Source organism: Benincasa hispida, chromosome 11, assembly GCF_027475165.1.
Source record: "Benincasa hispida cultivar pf3 chromosome 11, pf3_genome.v1.1, whole genome shotgun sequence".
Taxonomy (NCBI): domain Eukaryota; kingdom Viridiplantae; phylum Streptophyta; class Magnoliopsida; order Cucurbitales; family Cucurbitaceae; genus Benincasa; species Benincasa hispida.
In genome coordinates this window covers 64,420,456-64,441,338 of record NC_143488.1, presented here as the reverse complement: position 1 = coordinate 64,441,338, position 20,883 = coordinate 64,420,456, and the positions used below count along the sequence as shown (strand labels likewise).

Sequence of the window (20,883 nt, the reverse complement as noted above, 5' to 3'; positions counted from 1 at the left end):
ACTTATTATTGAAAAATACCTTTCTAGTCCTTAGGTTTTGGGTTTGGTTTCCATTTAGTCCCTACATTTTCTAAGGTTATACATTTAGTCCTTAAGTTTTGAGTTAGTCCGTTGGTTTTAAAATGTTACAATTTTACCATTGACATTTGAATTTAGTTTCAATTTGGTTCCTATGTTTCAAGATTTACACTTTTAAATTCGATTTTTCACTAAATACTCACTTTTTGTTTTTAAAGTCAATTTATGATAATAAATTAAAAATCATTAAAGAACTATAATTAATTAAGTTTCACTACTTTTATCACTTTTAAAATTAAAATTAAATTTAATTCATAATTTTTTTAATTAATTAATAGAATTTGACCTCAATGATTGAAAATGAGTATCTAATGAAAAATTGAGGTTAATAATATAAAATTTTTAAGTCGAGAGACCAAATTGAAATAAAACTCAAATCTCAAGGATAAAATAAGGGATTAAACTGAAACAAAAATCAAAATTTAAGGAATAACAAAACTCAAATCTCAATGGTAAACTTAGGGACTAAATTGAAACAAAACTCAAAATTTAATGAATATCAAAACTCGAATCTCAAGGGCAAACTTAAGGACTAAATTGAAACAAAACTCAAAATATAAGGACTAAATGTATAACATTTTAAAAAAATTTTAGTTTATGTGCGTGCATGGTTGGTGCTTGTGTGTGTGCACGTGTGCGTGGATGTGCACGTGCGTGTGCATGTATGTATGCATATGCATGCATGTGTGCTTGTGTGTTCACGAGCGTGTATATTACTTATGATACAATTAGATATACATATATTTATTTTAGTTTTATTTAATTTTTTTAGTTTTTTTGATAATTTATTGTCCAACAACTCCTGAAAATAGTTTTTTTAGCACTTTGGAAAGATATTTTTTATTATACAAATTGAAATTGAGTTGTTTATCTTAATTCAATATATGAAAATAATTAAATCAATTTTTTACAAATTAACATTTTACTTCCTTTTAAAATAAAATTTTAAACAAATGACTCGAGTAACCTGAACCAATTCAACTCAAATGTTTTATGGTTGAGTTAAGTTAGGTTCGTTTTTGGATTCTTTGTACATATGGCGAAAAAGTAATTAGCTTTTTTAAAAATAGTCAAACAACTTTGTACTAAAAAAAATGGCCATAATCTTCCAATAGTCAAACAGATTTCTCTACCTTGTCTTTGGAACCAACTCATTCGATCTTTCGAAACACCTCCTTCGTAGATCAAATCTTTGACACAAGCGGTTTACAAAAAAAATAACCAAAAACCCAGGTACAGATTTCCATAGACAAAACTCCCAACATCTACTCTCTTGAAATTTTAACATATTAGCATATGACTACCTCGAAATCGACATACATATATATATATATATGGTTTTGTTTAACATATACTATTTGAAACAACGCAAATCTTGAAATAGTCGTTTATTCTGCCCTTGACTACATATTATTTACCTTTTTAAACCAGAACATAATAAATTTCGACAAATCTACCTTATAGAATATGAAGGTGACCAACTATAAGACCACGATCAATTGACAGACTACAGACAACGGACATAACCGAGAAAAAAATAAAAACCATAAAGAATATAATATTGAACAGTGACGACGAGGTATGTATACTACCGTAAACGTACCACTTGGACAACTAACCTATTGAACTTTTGCATGTATACCATAGGAGACAAATAAAACAATGCACGAGGGGGAATCTGCTAAGAAGTTGGACTCACCAAAGGAAAAGCAAAAGAAAAATTTATGACAGAAAAAGAAAAGGGGAAACCACTGAAAATACCACCCCAAATAAACAAAAGAAGAACAAGGTAAGTGATAACTAGCAGAAATGTCAGTTATTATAAGCCTTTTATTTAGAATTATGAGGGCTAACAGGTAGAAAACGCAGTGATAATACTTAGAATTTGTGAAAAATTAAACCTCACTGACCCAATATTATGTGTTATTCCGTGCCAAAGTGTCTATTTTTGTAGCTATCGCAGGAATCAAACACATGCGTTTGTAATAAGCAATCATAGACAAACGCATGCGCTGAAGCCAGGCGACTGCAAAAGACGAACGCAGACGGCAACCCCATGCGTCCAACGCATGGAAGTTGCAGTAATCGCATGCGTCCAAGGCATGGAGAATGCGGTGAACAAATAGAGATTGTGGCCACGGATTGACAGCCATAATAGAAGATCGCAAGATGGGTAGAATGCATTGATAACTTCAGCTAAATTCAGCTCTGATGCATACCTTGGGAGTATCAACAAGATAAGGTGATGTGACAATGCCCATACCGCGACAAAGGCAGCAATGAGCCATACCTTCATCATTACAGCTGTCGACATCCAAATTCTATAAATGGCCATTGAGACCTTCATTTTGAGGCATCTGAGCTTCTACCTCAAGGCTGAAGTTTGTGATCATAGATGAGAGCTTGAAAGAGGGGTGGGGAAGGGACAAATTTGTGTTTTATGTGTGTTGGTCATTATTTACTCGTTTTGTGTGTTTTTGATGTTCGGGAGGTTCCATGTTTGTCGTGGGGGGTGGGTAGAGTTTCATTACACCCGTCTTGTCTTTGAAATTGGCTATCTTGTGTATTTATGAATGTTTAGGAAGTTTTATGTGTGTTGATCATTCTTGAGGCATATTGTGTGTTTTTGATGTTCGGGAGGTTCCATGTTTGTCATGGGGGGTGGGTAGAGTTTCATTACCACCCGTATTGAAGTTTAAACGTGTTGTGGATGTTTATCAATATAACATTTCAATGTTTTTGTTTTATTGTAGAATGCTGTTCGGAGATGAGTTGGGACAATTGTTGAAGATGCTGTGTTCGAGAAGTGTTCTAGATGTTGTTTTGATTTTACTTCTTTTATGTATTTGTGATATGAATGTTTATCGACTTCGTTTGGATATTGTAATTTCTAGTATCGACTTCGTTTGGATATTGTAATTTTTTATTTACTTGTTATAATATGGACTTCATTTTCGTTTTTCAATTATGTGAATCTTTATTTGGTATAATATATTTTACAGGTTTCTCCCGACCAAACTCCCAACGACTGTTTATGCGTCGGGAGAGCCTCTCCCGATGATTTTTCCACACTTTCCTGTCGAAATGTGACGTCAGGAGAAGTCAGATTTCTTGTAGTGATTCTACAAAGATTTTACTCTCTTTTTATAGACTCAAATTACAATGGTAATAAAATCAGTTGAAAATTGATTTGATTTTTTTTTTCTTTTTGTTACAGGGGTTAAAGAGGTTAAGAAGAAATTGATTGTTTCAATTGATTCAACATTGGTGGTTGAACAACTAAACCACTAAAGATATCGAGACAAATATCATTGGCACCTAAGAAGCTCTATCATCGGCTTCTCCTTTCGCTCCATCTTCACCGTCTCCCGCTGCATCAAATTATTATAACCATGACATACTTTTAATATTACATTCTTTATTCAAGTAATAACTTCTATCCCTTGTATATTTCCCTCATGAAATATTCAATAAAGTATCTCTTTTCTTTTCCTTTTTTTTTTCAATAAACAAATAAATAGAGTTTAAAATTTTGAAATTTTAACTTCACAGAGATATATATAAAGCTATATATGTTTCAATTAGTGCCTTGAATATAATAAGAAAATGATGTTATTAAAAGGTTGGCTAATTAATACAATTAACTTTTTTATTAATTAGTTACATTGTTAGATTGTTTCATAATTATATGCCCACTGCCAAGCCTGATGTCATGATATTTAATGCAATATTTGATATAATTAAGTTTATAGTTGTGATGTAGGTTACACTATAAATTTGCTTTGATTTAATGTTTAATCACTACATCTGATTTGTTTAAAATCAATCACTTTCCTAAATTTGAAGAAACATTAATTCTTATGCAAATTACTTACTAATGTGACTAATTGATTAAACCTATTAAATGATCAATTTAAGCCCCCCTTTTTACTTTATTGAGACCTACATTTGTCTCCCCAAATGATATTAATATTATTTCATGATTTTCCAATGACTTCCTCAAGAGATACCTGTAATGATATTTAATGTTAATTTCAATTCTTTAAATTAAATATTTGATATCTGTTGTTTGTATGTTTTATCAATCATACCCATATATATGAAAGAGAAATTTTCACATATACAAAAAATATAAAACTATTCATAGAAATAACAAAATGATAGACTTTTATTAGTGTCTATTAGTGATAGAAATTAGTAGAAGTCTATAATTGATAGGAACAGAAAGAAATCTATCAACGTTTATCCGTGATAAAAATTGATAGAAGTCTAAAATGATTAAATTTTATTATTTTATTAAAATAATTTCCCTTATTATTTTGAAAATCCTCCTATATGAAAAGTTAAATCTTATTAGGTTTTTTTTTTTTTTTTTTTTTTTTTTTTTTTTTTTTTTTTTTTTTTTTTTTTAACATAAATTAATTCCTATCATGTTGCTATATGATGCTATTAAAAATAAAGTCATTCAAAACACGTAGACATTTGAAGGAGATTTTTTTTTTTTTTTATTATTTCATTTCATCTCTATTTTACAACGGTATAAGGAGGACTAAACAGATGTAACTATGAACTATCTTCAATCTCTATTCAACTTAAGGTTTTTCTCTAACCTCCTTTGTTGTTATTATTATTATTATTATTATTTTTTTATAATGCTTCTTTTGATTTGGGATATGATGAGGGTGCTGGAGATGTTGAGATGTCTTGGTGCACCTCCTAATCTCATTTACTGGTATTTTATTTAAGAAAAAAAGAGATGTAAAATCAAATTTTAAGACCTCGTTTATAACTATTTTGTTATTTTTTTTTTCTGTTATTGAAAATTATATATGATTCTTTCCATAAAATTCATTGTGACTTCTTCCCATTTTTAACCACACGCCTTTTAATTCTAAGTAAAATTTTAAAAACAAAATCAAAATTTCAATGTTCTTTCACGCGTGGTTTGATTTTTGAAAACTTGTTTTAGAAGTAAATGATAAAGTAAGAAAGCTATATATAGATATAGTGATTGTGGATTTAATTTTCAAAAACAGAAACCAACTTTTCTATTTCTCTTCTTCTTATTACTTTTTAAAAATGGGACTTTTTTTTTTTAAAAAAAAAAAAAACTATTTTTTCATAAATAAAATAATTATCAAATACGACCTAAAATTTTTCCTTTTCAATAATGAGTGGTTTCATTCTCTAAAGAGATTTTCAACGTCACATCCTTTGGCTTAGTACATATGTACGATAGAGTTGTAGCTTGAAAGAAATTATTATCTTTCCAAGTGTAAATGCCAAAGTGAACTTACTTAGTAGTATTGGTATGTGCTACCTTCCTAATAGTTAGAGGTTCAATCTCCAATCCTACTATTGTGTTGTAAAAATAAAATTAAAAAAAAAAAAAAAACTGCAAATCTAGAAACCTTGCTCATATGTTATTTGAAAATATATATAGTGTTGTGATGTCTTATTCATTGGACTTCAATCAAAGCTCTTTCCTAATTACACTTTTTATTTATTTATTTATTTTCATATGTTTTCAAGAAGCATACAAGAATAAAGAGCTTTTTCATCTATTACTTTTAAGTGAAGGGCAAATTATTTTGTGTTGGTGAGAAAGGGTATTATATATTGGTAAGGGGGTGTTTGGCTCACCACCATGAGTTGGTAAAACATATCAACTCAATGTTGGACCACCAACTTTAAATGGGGAGATTCGATTAAAAAAGATTACAGAGCAACAACAACAACAAGACTAAAAGTGAGAAAAAGATGATGATGGAATTCATGGAGAAAAATTAGGAAGCAAAAGCTTTGATTTTTCTTTGGTTTTCCATTTTATTTGATTATATTTTAGGCAGAAATGTAATGGGTTAATTGTTGTTTATTACAAAAATAAAAAAAAAATAATAATAATAAAATAAAGAAAGAAAGAAAAAAAACTTTAAAAAAGTAAAAGAAAAATTGCAAAATCCATATCATATTTAAAGAAATTGGTAGAATTGTTAAATAAAAAAGTTTCAAAACAAAAATAATAATCATAAAAACAGATTATTTAGAGTTCAAAATATTGCATTAGATATCCCATATATATGAACTCAACTCTATATTCCAAACACAAACATATGAACTCAAACAAAATAACTCTACACCCTAAACATAGACATATGAACTTAGAGACATATAAACTTCGCTGACATATGAACCCTAGACATCATATCTTAATTCAACGCTCCAAATAGTTGCCCTTTATAGTTTTTGGGGATTATTCTAGTTTAATTATATTCATATGAAAGTTACATTATTACAAATTTAGTCTCTCAATTTCCAATTAGCTAAGTCGTCCTACCTAAATTCCAATTTTCAATTTTTATTATTTTAAGATTCTAATTGGTATTTTTTTCAAGTAAAGTTAACTATTAGTTGATATAATGCAGGATGGTGGGTTGCTAAAAATATTATCGAAATATAGTTCCACCAAATTATATTATCTAGATCTGCCTCTGTTTGTCCAAAAATAATCCTAGTTTTTGTCTTTATAATGATAAGGATAACAAAACCTCCACCCATCACCACAATAGTATAATATTCTCCAAAAAAGCTCAAGATTTTGCTTTTAGAACCATCCAAAAAATTTCATACCAATGAAGATATTCGTCCATGCTTATATAACTCTATGATGAATTCCTTCTCCAACCAAACTTTGTTTACATACAAATAAGACCTCTAGGAGAGATATTACTTTTCTCTCACTCTATTAGTTTAGGAAATTCAAAATTAGGGCTGTCTAAAAAGGTATAAATAGGTATTTGAAAATTAGGGTTCTGTCTGTCTCTCTCTCTCTAAGTACGGCCAAAGACCTCATGTTGAAAGCCAATGTAATTTCCCACAATGTTTGAACCAATTGGATTTGTGAAAGTCTTGGCCACATATTATATATAATTTAGATTAAGTCCCCCAAATCTCTTGTCAACTCAAACTCCAATATATCCATCATCATTATCATAATAATAATAATAATAATAATAATAATAATGCTATTTAAAATCCATTTTCTTCTCTCTTTCGTCCCCAAAATCTCCAAGCTGGCTTTGCCTGTGACTTCCACCCAAACCCTCTTCAGAACTCCGTTCATCTCCAACTGGTCTGCACTCTCTTCCTCCTCCCTTTCCCCATTTTCCCTTCTCCATAAATGGCTTCCCTTCCCTCCACCACCATCTTCAATCCCACTTATGGCTTCTTCTTCCGGCCGCCACCCCGTCTACCGAGGCGTTCGCCGTCGCAACACCGGCAAATGGGTCTCCGAAATTCGCGAGCCGAGGAAGCCCAACCGTATTTGGTTGGGAACTTTCCCGACCGCCGAAATGGCTGCTGTCGCTTATGACGTTGCCGCCCTTGCTCTCAAGGGCCAAGACGCCGAGCTTAATTTCCCTAATTCTGCCTCGTCTCTCCCCGTCCCTGCATCTCGGTCACCGTCTGATATTCAGGCAGCGGCTGCATCTGCTGCCGCTGCTCTTGGAGCCGCTGCGGCAGCCATTGAGGCACGGAATAATAGCGGTTCTTATCGTGGAACTAATTCGAGCGACATCGTGTATGGAGGAAGATATGGTCAAGATGGATTGGGAAATCAGTTCATGGATGAGGACTTGATATTTGATATGCCTAATGTTCTAATGAATATGGCGGAAGGAATGCTTCTTAGCCCTCCTCGTTTCAACATCCATGGCGGAGACGACGACCACGATGACGGCGCTGACCAAAATCTTTGGAATTTTCCCTAAGCAGCTATAATATATACTCCATTATATATATATAGAACTATATAACAACACAAACACACACACACACATATATATATATATATATATATCAATACATAAATATTATGTATAAAATTATAGACTTTGTATATCCATATATATATTATATATATAAAGAGAGGTGCTGTTATATGGTACCCTTCATATAAGTTTCTTGAATTATACTTTTTATTCCTTGAACTCTTCTCCAACAATGGAATCAAGTATGGTTTTTTTTTAAAAGATATAGAAACCCACTTTTTCTTCTTCTTTCTTTTTAGAGAAATTTAGAAAGAAATTGAAACCCCATGAGATGAAAAAGGAGGGTTTTTTCTTGCTGTTCTTCTGATATTAGAACTCGAAACGCCGGCATGGGCGAGAAAAGGAGGGATGTTTGAGGTTTGATTTGAGAGTTGGTTCAGCTTTGGCTGCGGTTTCCATTGAAAAGGAGAGAAGTTGTTTGGTGAAGAAAAAAGCAAAAGCAAAAGCACAAAACGAAGGGAAGTTGGGAGGTTAAGTCAGTTTGAATACAATGACAACTTTAATTCAAGGGGGGAACTTTTTATTTTCTAAGTATGTGTGTGGTTGCTATTTTATCTTTTTATTTTATTTTATTTTTATGGCTATTCAGATTTGATATTGGATAATAATTATAACAATCTACTCATTTCTTTTTGTTTGTCTCTCTTTCTATTATTAATTTATGTTTGTGTAAATTTTGGATTTAATTTCAATTTCGTACCACTATAATTAAATTTGGTAAGTCATTTTAATTTCAATTATATAAGAATCTAGGATCGAAGAAAAAAAAAAGATATAAATAAAATTATGATGAATTTTATTAAGTGATTAATAAATAATTTATGACATAACGAAATTTATGGATAAAATAAGATGTAATGGAATATAATAAAAGACTAGAAATTAAAGACCAAAGAGAACAAACTAAAAAGGGAAAGGGTCTTAACCAGCATTCGAGCCCAATTAACCCCTCCCCTTGGGCCTAGGGGAGGCTATATGCCAAGTGGCTAACATCTCACGTGCCCACGTTGGTGAGGGGTGATGCTTAAATTTCTCTAGGTGTGTTTCAAGCAATTCCTAACTCGAGAAGACCTTAAGGATTTGGTTTAACATCTTTTGGTCAAATAAGGAGTGAAAACTCGAAATTCTTGGTGAATACTTGAATAAAGAGAAGATTATAACTCTCATGGACTTAAAGTCAAACTCACACATTCTCAAACGCTAAACTTGTTCTATCTCTTAACTTCATTTTATGATTAACTTAAGTATTGAAGTTATTGTGACCAAGCACCATACTATATATTTGTGCAAGTTTTTTTTATAAGTCATCTCATCTCAATTTTTTTTATTGTGTACGAGCCAACCAAACGAAATGGTTTCAATCAGATTTAGAAAAGATGAACCAAATTATAAATCTTAAAGTCCATAGAGACTCAATTCAAACCGAGTTCAAATCATAGAAATAGATGAAACTAAACTCGACATAAGAACTTATTTAATCAAAGTAAGACAAATTAGGGATTTAGTATAAAAGCTCATTTCATTGGTGTTAAACTAATCTTCTTTAACCACCATTTTACTTATTTCCTATTTCTAAAAATGAAGTTTGTGTGCTAACAACTTCTTTGTTTTTTTTTTTTTAAAAAAATATATTTATGACAATATTTTAATAATATTAGTTAAATTATTTCCCTTATCCCATATATTTTTACTACTCTTTATTTTACTCAATATAGCGTATTATATATACCAATTGAGTTATGTTTATTTTGATGCATTCTTATTGTTAGTATTGAGTAAGAAACGATTCTTAACCTATAGATTCGACACCAATCCTAAAAATAATTTGTAGACAAAAGTCACTTTTTATTTATTTATTTATTTTTATCAATGAAAAAATTCAACTAATATACACATTTTTCATTCTAGTCTATGTTTGCATCAACTTTTTGCAATATATTTATAGAATTTTTTTGGCAAAAAAAATATAATAATAATTTGTTGACATGTCACACTCATAGTCTCAAGAGCTATGAAGTTAGTGAGTGAACAATGGAATGTCTGCAGAAGAAACGTAACACCGACCCCTCACCTTCCTCTTTATGAGTCTCAAACTCATGCATCACTATAATTATTTCACCAAAGTTAGTTTTACTATTTATTTACTATTATGGTTTTTTTTTTAACTTTTACAAGAAAAATACGAGTTTAGTCCCTAAAATTTTTCAACGGAGTATAATAAGTTTTTTAAAAAGAATATCTAAAAAAAAATTGTTCCTTTTTATTTTGTATTTAATAATTTTTTGAACATTCATTTTTTTTTTCGCCTATAAATAATTGATCCATTCTACAATTTTTAAAAGTTACCGACCTAAAAGTGTAAGGTTAAGTTTCATCTCTAATAGAATCACGACCTTCAATTTTGTACCTAATAGCTCATGTATTTTGACAAGAAAAACAAATTTATAATTGGGCCGTTAAAACTTAGAGACAAATTTTTAACTTGTATTAAACAAGTGTACAACGAACAACCATGTTGAATAATAGATACGATAGAGGGTCCTTTTATTAAAGAAACATTGGTTTCATCTCAAAATCATGTTGGTTTTATATTACTCATCTTTCCAATGTGAGATTCGTAATTATGTGGCTCTCTCATTATAAGACGATGTCTCTTTGGGTTATTGGATCATTTTTTTATAATCAAATGCCCATTTAGATTTCATGGGATATGATACATATCATATATTAGTAACATAAGATTCAATTTTAGAACTAGTTGATAATGAGAGGAGTAAGTCATATATCTTATAAAGATTGTGAGGTCTCATATCATCTTTCTAAGATGGAAGTTCTAAACGAATCTTTATTATAGATAAGGTATTTGCAACTGGTTATAAGTATTTTGGAACATTTATTTTTAAAGTGATTCTTCAATATTCTTGGTGGGACGAGAACATCATGAAAACACCTAAATCCTTTACAAAGAGCAAAACCAATAGTAGTTAAATATTATATTAAAAAAAAAGAGAATTGAATGGAGTACGAGAGGTCGAGCGATTAGTAGACGTATCGAGATATTTCAACTAAGTTAGCACATTCATAGCATCCTCATCACACCCTAGTCCAAAAGGATATAATTGATAAAGGAGAATATACAAGGACAAGAAAGTGTAAAGTCACGTCTATACAAAAAGAGGAAGAGACTAAAGGAAAGTCTTCCAATTGAGTGCAATACAAGAAGCATCATAATTACAAAATAAATTAGATTTGGTACTCCACTGTGCAGCAAGATTGAGCAAACCTTCCCATAATTGTCGAGAAAGTTTTTCTATCTCATTGAAAGTTCTACCATTTCGTTCCAGCCAAAGACACCAAAGACGAGCTCCGATCAAATTGCTCCAAAGGACCTTCTTTATATTGCTCAGTTTGGTATGAGTTAGCACGAACAACATATCATCGAAAGTATTTTTGGGCAGATGAGTAGACCATATGCAATTGGGAGAGCTTCAGTGATGGACCTTTCCATGGCTTTAACATTAAAAATTCCATCAGTTGATAATCTCCATTTAATTTAATCCTCTCCAACATCCAATCTAGGATTCAAAAGCAAACAAAATTATATGAATATTTCAATATCACTACTAAAATTATGTAAAAGCGTGTACAACCTCAATTCGTCAAAACTATGGAATCAACTCATAACATTGTCGTTAAATTGTAAAGTTTATGAATAAAATTTGTAATGTTAAAAATTTAGAGACTTAATAGACACATATTTCAAAGTTCAAAAAATAATCTTAGATGGTATCTCTTGGATAACAATAACTTCCTATTTATAAATTATAACACCTAATCGAATAGGGTTTGACCTATTTATTTGTAATTTATTTTACATTTGTCATTTTAACCCTGGAACTACTATGATCCAATTTTCAAAATAATCTTAGTAGGGACATTCAGAATGCTTGGATCATGGATTCAGAATGCATGTTTCACATGACTCCTAATCGGGATTTCTTGATTGACTTTCAAGAAAATGATGGGGGATCAGTTCTGCTTGGTGATAATGGTGCTTGTGATGTAAAAGGAATTGAGTCAGTTCGAATTGTAACACATGATGGTATGATCAGAATTCTTACAAATGTAAGGTATGTTCCAGAACTCAAATGAAATCTAATTTCTCTGGGCGAATTAGATAGATCAGGTTATTCTTATAAATCTGAGAATGGAGTTCTGAAGGTTATCAAGGGCTCTTTGGTTAAGCTGAAGGGGACCTTGAAGAATGACCTTTATGTGTTGGAGGGTACTGCAGTTTTAGGTAGTGCTGCTGTTGCATCTGGGAAAGAAACAGATAAATCTATGTTATGACATAACAGATTGGTTCGGTCTGCAAGCTATTTCACAACAAGGTTTGCTTGGAGGAGTTAAAGATATTGAACTCCCATTTTGTGAACATTGCATAATAGGAAAGTCTACTAGAGTGAAGTTTGGAAAAGAGAAGCATTCTACCAAAGGAATTTTGGATTATATTCATTCAGATTTGTGGGGTCCTACAAAGGTACCTTTTATGGGAGGTTCGAGATACTTTATGTCAATCATTTATGATTTTTCAAGAAAAGTGTGGATGTATCCACTAAAACAGAAGGATGAAGCTTTTGGAAAATTTCTTGAATGGAAAAAACAGGTTGAGAACCAAACAGGCAGGAAGGTAAAATATCTGAGGACAGACAATGGTTTGGAATTTGTGAATCGAAAATTGATAAATTTTTCAAATCTGAGGGAATTACGAGGCATTTCACTGTTATGTATACTCCACAGTCGAATGGTTTAACTGAGAGGTTCAACAGAACAATTATAGAGCGTACAAGATGTCTCTTGACAATGCTTCATTACCCTTGAAGTTTTGGGGGAAGCTGCCCAAATAGCCTGTTATCTTATTAATAGGAGTTCGTCTTCCACTTTAGGCCTGAAGACACCTTAGAAGATATGGACAGGAAAAGCTCCAAGCTTGGATCATCTCAGAGTGTTTGGATGTTCAGCTTATGCTCATGTTAAGGAAGGGAAGCTGAATAAGAGGGCACTCAAATGTATGTTTATTGGCTATCCTCAGGGTGTTAAAGGATATAAACTTTGGTGCTTGGAAGAGGGTAGAAATAAATGTATTATCAGCAGAGATGTTACCTTTAATGAAACAGAGATGCCATTTCGTGTCAAAGAGCAGCAGAAATAGCAGACAGTTGATTAGGTTGAGGCAGAGGTTAGAATTGATTCTAAAGCACAACCATCAGTTAGTTCAGGTGATTCCAGTGATCAGTCATCCAGTTCTGATGCTTGACAGCCTTAACTGCAGAGGATTTTGATTGATGAGGGAGCTTTTTGTGAAGAAAGCTCAAGTAACATTTACCTACAACTATTAGTTTACACGTGACAGGCCTCAGCGGGTGAGGCAAGCTCCTACGAGGTATGGTTATGCTGATTTAGTTGTTTATGCTCTTACTTGTGCAGCTGATAGTATTGAAGCAGAGCCTCTTACTTTTGAGGAGGCTATTGTATCTGATTCGAAAGAACAGTGGAAGGATGCAATGGAAGCAGAGTTGTTCTCATTGCAGAAGAATCAGACATGGTCATTGGTTCCAAGGCCTCTTAATCAGAAACTCATTTAGTCAAAGTGGATTTATAAAATCAAGCCAGGTACAGGAGGTGACAGCAAGCCCAGGTATAAGGCTAGACTGGTAGCCAAGTGCTACACTCAAAAGGAAGGAGTTGACTTTCATGAGATTTTCTCTCCGATGGTGAGGCATTCGTCCACTCGATTAATTTTATCTATTGCTGTTCACTTTGATATGTTTTTTGAACAGATGGACGTCACGACAACTTTCCTTTATGGTGAATTGGAGGAAGTGATCTACATGGCTCAACCTAAGGGCTATGATGTGAAAGGAAAAGAAGACATGTTTTTTTGTCCTCACAGGTCCATCTATGGACTGAAGAAATCGCCGAGACAATGGTATATAGGTTTGACACCTTTATTCTGAAGCAAGGGTTTCACAGGAGCTTATATGATTCTTGCGTGTACTGGAAACTATCTCAGAAAGGTACATATACTTATCTACTTCTGTATGTAGGTGATATGATTCTGGTGTCTAAGGATTATTCTAAAATCTGTGATCTCAAGAAACAATTGAGTAGTGAAATTGAGATGAAAGATTTAGGTGAACTAAAAAGGATCTTAGGCATGGATGTGAAAAGAGATATGGAGAAAGGTTTGTTAACCATTTCGTAGGAGAGTTATGTGCATAAACTGCTCGAGAAGTATAATATGTCTAGTTGTAAGGTAGTTTCGACACCCTTACCATCTCACTTTAGACTTTCTTCGTCTCAGTGTCTTGTTACTGAACAAGAAAGGTTAGAGATGACTATTATTCCCTATTGTAATGTTGGAAGTATTATGTATTTGATGATTTGTACTAGGCCTGACTTGGGATATGCTATGAATATGATAAGTAGGTTTATGTCAAATCCTGGAAATGAGCATTGGAATGCAGTTAAATGGGTGCTTCGATATTTGAAAGGTAGTGCCAATGTATCATTGTATTTTTGCAGGGATTGTGATAAATCAGCACTATTGGAAGGCTTCACAGATGCAAAATATGCTGCAGACCTTGACAAAAGAAGGTCTCTATCAGGTCACAATTTTTGTTTGTTTGGTAATGTGGTCAGTTGGAAGGTTGCTCTACAGTCAGTTGTTGCCTTGTCTACTACTGAGTCTGAGTATATTTTAGTTGGTGAAGCTGTGAAAGAGGTTGAAAAGAATAGTTGGTGAGTTGTTGTCGCAGGAGTTCATTCCTATCGTCCGTTGTGATAGCCAGAGTGCTATTCATCTTGCGAAGAATCCATCTAATCACGAACGATCTAAGCACATCGATGTCAAATTTCATTTTATCAGAGAAGTTGTGGCCCAGAAAGATGTTGAACTAGTCAAGGTTCATACAGAATTTGTCAGATATGTTAACCAAGGTTCTTCAGCCCATAGGTTTAAATACCAATTAGATAGGCTGAATATTAAATCTGGATGATAGGAAGATTGGAGAATCAACTTGACATTTAAATATTCTTGTTATTAGGGAGATTTGTAGAAAATAACAAGTTTTTAAGTGGTTTTTTATTGAGTTTTTGGAAATTTAAAGGTCCAATGACATTATCGTAATTATTAAACAGTGACATTTTTGCAATTATCTTTTCTTCTCCACCTAGGATAGCAAAATCGTGTCTCTTTTTTTCTTTTTCTTTTTTTTTTTCTTTTGCTGAAGGTGAGCAGCCGCAAGAGAGAAAGAAAAAACAGAGGGAAGCCGGCGGTCTGAAGTCCACGAGCCGCTGAAGAAGACTGGAGGAATTGAAGCCGTCTGAGTTGGCCGATTGGTTCCATTCGGCGTGCTCGTTAGAGAGACAGTGGTCTTGGTTCCGGCGAAGCTGAAACGACGTGAGTGTGGGTGTGGGCTTTCCGTCAGCGTCGGTTCGAGCGTGGGTTTTTTCCGGTCCGGCGAGGCCGACAGTTGCGTCCGGTCTGGGGAGGTTTGGTCTGAACAGTAGTTGTTAGCGAGAGATACGCGTGGATCTGCACGTGATTCCTCGGTAAGAGGCGATAACACATTGTTTTTGGGCTGTTTTTGCAGTAGGTTGTTCTCAGTATTCAAAGGCGATATTATGTGCGGATCTCTCGGTATCAATGGATACAAAAATTACAGATTGATGATTTCATTGATTATCTGTAATTTGTAAAATTTCTTTATTGCTCATTAATAAATTAATTCAAGCTGGTTCTCAAAGTGGAGGTAGACTTTGATTACATATTATGTGCGGATCTCTCGGTATTTGTGGATACAAAAATTACAGATTGGTGATTTCGTTGATTATCTGTAATTTGTAAAATTCTTTTATTGCTCATTAATAAATTAATTCAAGTTGGTTCTCAAAGTGGATGTAGACCAAAGTCGAACCACTATATATATCTTGGTATTCTTTACTGCTTTCGATTTATTTTATTTCTGCTGATTGTTTGTATTCTGTTTGGTCATCTAAGTTACATTCAGATCCTCTCAGATTGTGTTTGATCTAAGGGTTGACTTTTACACTATTCAAATCTTCTAAGACAACCATATGGAAGGGTGAAACTTTTCTTAAAAATATCACAAATCCATTCCTCCACAAAATCCCTACTCCACATCATATCTAGTACTTTGGTTTTCCTTTTACATATTTTTAACATATAAGAAATATGTCACTTTTTTTTTTCATATGATTAGTGTTAGATGGTTTAATATTAAATTTATTTTCATCCATCAACTTAACCTGTTAGATTAATCAATAACTTAAGATAGAATCAGAATAGGTAGTCTGTGAGATAGAACAGATTAATTGCAATGGACAACAGTTTTAGGGTTAATAATTAGGTGCATAATAATATTTTTAAAGAATTACAAATATAGCAAAATTTATTAGTGATAGACTCTATTGATAGGTAAAATAGTATATACTAAGTTGGATCAAAATTATATTATATTTATAAATTTTTTACCTTATCATATATCTGTTAATACTTTGATAGTAATAATATTTGCAAAACTGGAAATGGAAATTTTGAGGTAAGAAGGTAGAGGAATCACTAATTAAATGTTGTGATTGAAGAAAGTCAAATATGGTTATAATTGCTAAATACAAGATGATTTAAGCACCAAATAAAGCTTAATCATCACTCTTGCACAAATTTTATATTATTTCTCTGCTTGAGTTTAACTTGGATGCCTTTGATAAAGCAAACAATTATTTTTTTAGGCTTCATTTATTTATTTTCTTTTTTTTTAAAAAAAAAAAAACTAGTTAAATACTTCATCTTAGGTGATTTTTTTTAGTCTTAATTAGAAATTTCTAAACTACTTTAAATTATCCCGATAAATATGATTAATAGCAAAAATGCCCTCAACATGAGAATCATTTTTGTGGTGTTGGAATGCTTTGAATTTGTTTGTTGACGCTTTGAACAACTAAGTACGGGAGTCTCGCTTTCAGCATATTAATACTGTTATCCTTCTGCCCGTGGACGTAACTAACACACTGTTAATGAACCACATATATCTGTGTGTCGATCTTCTCTATCTTTACGTTTCTTTTTGTGTTCTTTAATTGTCGATTTCGTAACAGGTGGCTAAAATGTTCATACACATGATCTCAATTAGTCTAGATTTTTCTTACATTTATTTCAAACAAACACAAAATATTTAGATATCTATTTCAAATATATTGTGACGGTCTATTCAAATAATTTGTAGTGAATTAATTTTAAATTTAGTTCTTCCCTTTTAGTGTCTCTCTAGTTTTAGTGCTTTTTATATGGTTGTTCCTTAGCCTCTCTATTCTATCTCTCTTAAATATCTTTCTTAATGGAATTTTAGTGGTGTGTTTTGGTGCTCTTTAGCCTTGTGGGATTATTTCAAATTCAACCATAAGATAACTGTTGAATTTGGCTACGGTGGTGGTGGTTTACACTAGCTCTTATGCTTATCATCTATGTATGAAAAAACTCTCCCAATTTTTCTACAAATATAGCATTCTCTTTTGTAGATATATTCCAAATTCTATAACTACTTATTCAAAGTTTTTGTTCCTTTAAGAGAATTCATTGAAGTTTCTTCATTTTTCTTGCTACCCTTTTTCTTCAATAAAATTCACGGATGTCACAATTAAAGTTAATTATTGTGTGCAATCTTTTTGTGGAGTAGTTTTCTCTAATTCTCTCTATAGAACAAGGTTGATATGGTCGAAGAATTAATCAACTATCTTGTTCTAACTCATTCCATTCTATGAAATAATTATTTAATGATGTTGTCACAATGTGACTGCATCAAAATAACCTTTGGATATAGATTCAACAATGAGTTCCAAAATTTTAAACTTTTTATGATAGTTTTTATTTACTCATTTACATTTTTTTATGTAAAATAAATATTGAAAATAACAATATATATATACTAACTATGGGTGTTCAAATAACCTGACAATCCGAATAACTCGGACTACCCAACCCAAAATGTAAGGATTGGGTTGAGTTAGTTTTGTTTTTGGGTTGGACTAGTTAAACTTTTTCTATTTCTATTGAGTTGGGTTGGGTCGTGGGTTGACTAAAAAAATGTTTGAGTTTATCCAACCCAACCCGAACTTTATATATATTAATAAAATATATTATATATATTTCTCTTTGTTTAAAATTTGATACTTTGATTAATTTGTGAATTTTAAATATTTTCCTTTAAAATTGTTATGATATTTGTCTTTATTTAAAGTTTGCAATAAATATCTTAGATATTTGATATTTAGCATTTGAATTTTATGAGATTTTAGTTATTAGTCATGTATTGTATATAAATTTACATATTTTTAATTTTAAAAAAAAAGTTATAACCCAATAACCCAACCCAACCCAAATTTTAAGGGTTGGGTTGGGCTGGGTTAGAGACTTTATTTCGGTTCTTTGACTTGCCAACACAACCAACTCGAATTTTCGGGTTGATCCAAAAAACACCTTTAACCCAACCCAACCAAATCAAATCCATATTCACCCCAAATACTAAAAGCCTTCCAAGTTCATAATTTTAGGAATTTATGTGTGAAACCTTCTCGATATCTTTGAAGTATTGATATGATCTTCATAATTTCATTAGTGTCAAATAATGTTCTAAGAATGTTGGTCATTAATCAACACACTGAAATCTCTATATACATATTCATTTGTGAACCATGAGTGGAGAGTTCTATCAAGAACTTTAATTCAACTAACCATCTAAGTGAACTTTATTGGACTGGTACAATTAAAGTGGTTTAGCCTGGCCCAAGCCCAATTCCTATATGTAAATCAAGTCAATGAAGTCGGCCCAAAATACGAGCCCAAAAGGGCAAGCACCCACTAATTTAAGTGAAGGGTCAACTTTGATAAATGACATTTTTTTTTACCAGAAAAATGACAAAATTTAATGGTTGGTTATGAAAATTAACAAGACATCTTTTGATTTAGGAAAAAAAAATGAAAAATATAATATTTTAATATATATTAAATAAAAATTACTAAATGACAAATATCGAAAATCATAAATGGAAGCTATAATTACGGAGTAATTGAGTTGAATAACTTAACCCAGTGATATTGGTAAGCACTCCCTCCCAAGAGGTCGGATGTTCAATCCCCCACTCTATTGTTGTACTAAAAAAAATTATTATAATAAGTTCGTATTGTTTAAAGACAAAGAACGCATACAATTTATCAAGTAATAATCAATCTATCATCTTGACCATGCTCAAGGACAATGTAAATTACTTGAAATTTTCAGTGACTTGCAATACTTTACCTTCACTAAGTCTACAATTTTTGTTTTAAATCTTTATCTGATTAGATTATTATTGCATATTTTAGTTGACACTATTTTTTTCATGGTAATAAGTTCTTTTTTCCCCCTTTTTATTATAATTTGGTAATTTATTTGTAATCGTCTCAACTCACTAGCTGGCCTCTCATCATCGTTTGGGAAGCTTTTGGGAGGCCATTATCCATTTCGTTGGGTATTAAACTTCGTTAACATTTCGATATTTTTATCAATATTTTTTTTATGTACATAGATCAATATGAAAAAGTGAATTGACATTTTTATTATACTATAAAAAATTGATATAATATAGAGAAAAAAAGAAACAAAATTACGATGAAAATATTCATATAAATAATAATGGTTGATGTTAAAATATGTACAAGAAAAAAAGATATTTAACCTTCAAATGATACTAGGTAAATCAAAATGATGTGGTGCTTGCTACACATACTACGATACTTCAAGTCAAGAAATAAAAGAATGCATAAGTATAGAGTTTGAGAGTGGGGTTTAAGTTGTCTCTTAAGAAAGTTATAATTGCATATTGACTTAGGTCGCCCTTTTCATATTTCTGATAGGGACAACGTCCCTCCAACTATCTTCACAAATGATGATATTGTCTATTTTGGGCATAAACTCTCATGGATCCGTCTAACGATTACAAGAAATAATTGATACGATAGCAAATGAAAAAAAACTATAAAAGACGTTTTATAGTCCTTTTTGAAGGTCCTAACAACATATGTTATTAAAAGTCTAAGACTTTTTATAGCGTTTCTGTAAAGCTATATTGGATTGTATAATAAAGTAGGAAGGTATAGCTTATTTACTTTGCTATAAAAAAATTTAATAGCGTCTTTTATTAAAGCTATAGAATGTTTATATAGCTAAAATAATATATTATCTTTAGCTTATAATAGCATATAATATGGTATTTATAATTTTAATCTTATGCTATATTAAGGTTATTTAGTCTTTTCTAATAGCTATAATTATTCTTTTGATAGAGCTTCTTTTTCACTATATAAATTTTGTTATAGCTTTGCTCATGGCTATAAAAGGTACAATTTTTTTTCCTCGACAATAATAATTTGTATATCATTCTGTATATTTGTGTTAAAAATAAATTCGTGACTCAAGTTCAATCCACATTAAATACCATGGCTTTCATTCATAATTGAAATTTTATAAATCTATTAACCTTACCAAAAAAAAGTGTAGTCATTTCCTAGAACAAAATATACAAATGGTACAAAATAAAGTAACGTATCTTTCATGTTTATTTTTCGAAGTAAATAAAATCTTTTGCAAGCCATTTTGTTCATTTGTAACTCCTAAGATTGATCTCTTGATCTCCCGATTAACATTTCTTTTGAAGGTTGATTTGTATCTTTTGACGAATTCCTATTAAACAAAAAACATAGACACATATTAAATAAAAAACATAACAAAAAAAAAACTATTGAATTTATAGCACAAGTCATTTAGAAATCGACTGACACCAAACAAAAACAACAAATTACATAATTGAACATCCCAGACTCATTAACCCAACACATCTTTTTTTGTTTTAAATCAGT

The 20,883-nt window shown here is 31.5% G+C and overlaps 1 protein-coding gene across 1 annotated transcript; it reads left to right on the top strand.

Annotated features, from left to right (window-relative positions):
- Positions 1-7,124: 7,124 nt before the first annotated feature.
- On the top strand, positions 7,125-8,477 carry HRD (Integrase-type DNA-binding superfamily protein). Its single transcript, XM_039050346.2, has one exon. The coding sequence runs from the start codon at positions 7,299-7,301 to the stop codon at positions 7,845-7,847; it is 549 nt and encodes a 182-aa protein (XP_038906274.1). The 5' UTR covers positions 7,125-7,298; the 3' UTR covers positions 7,848-8,477.
- Positions 8,478-20,883: the final 12,406 nt, after the last annotated feature.

Bases quoted from the DNA above. Each gene is read 5' to 3' on its own strand.
- HRD (XM_039050346.2), top strand. From the start codon at position 7,299: ATGGCTTCTTCTTCCGGCCGCCACCCCGTCTACCGAGGCGTTCGCCGT.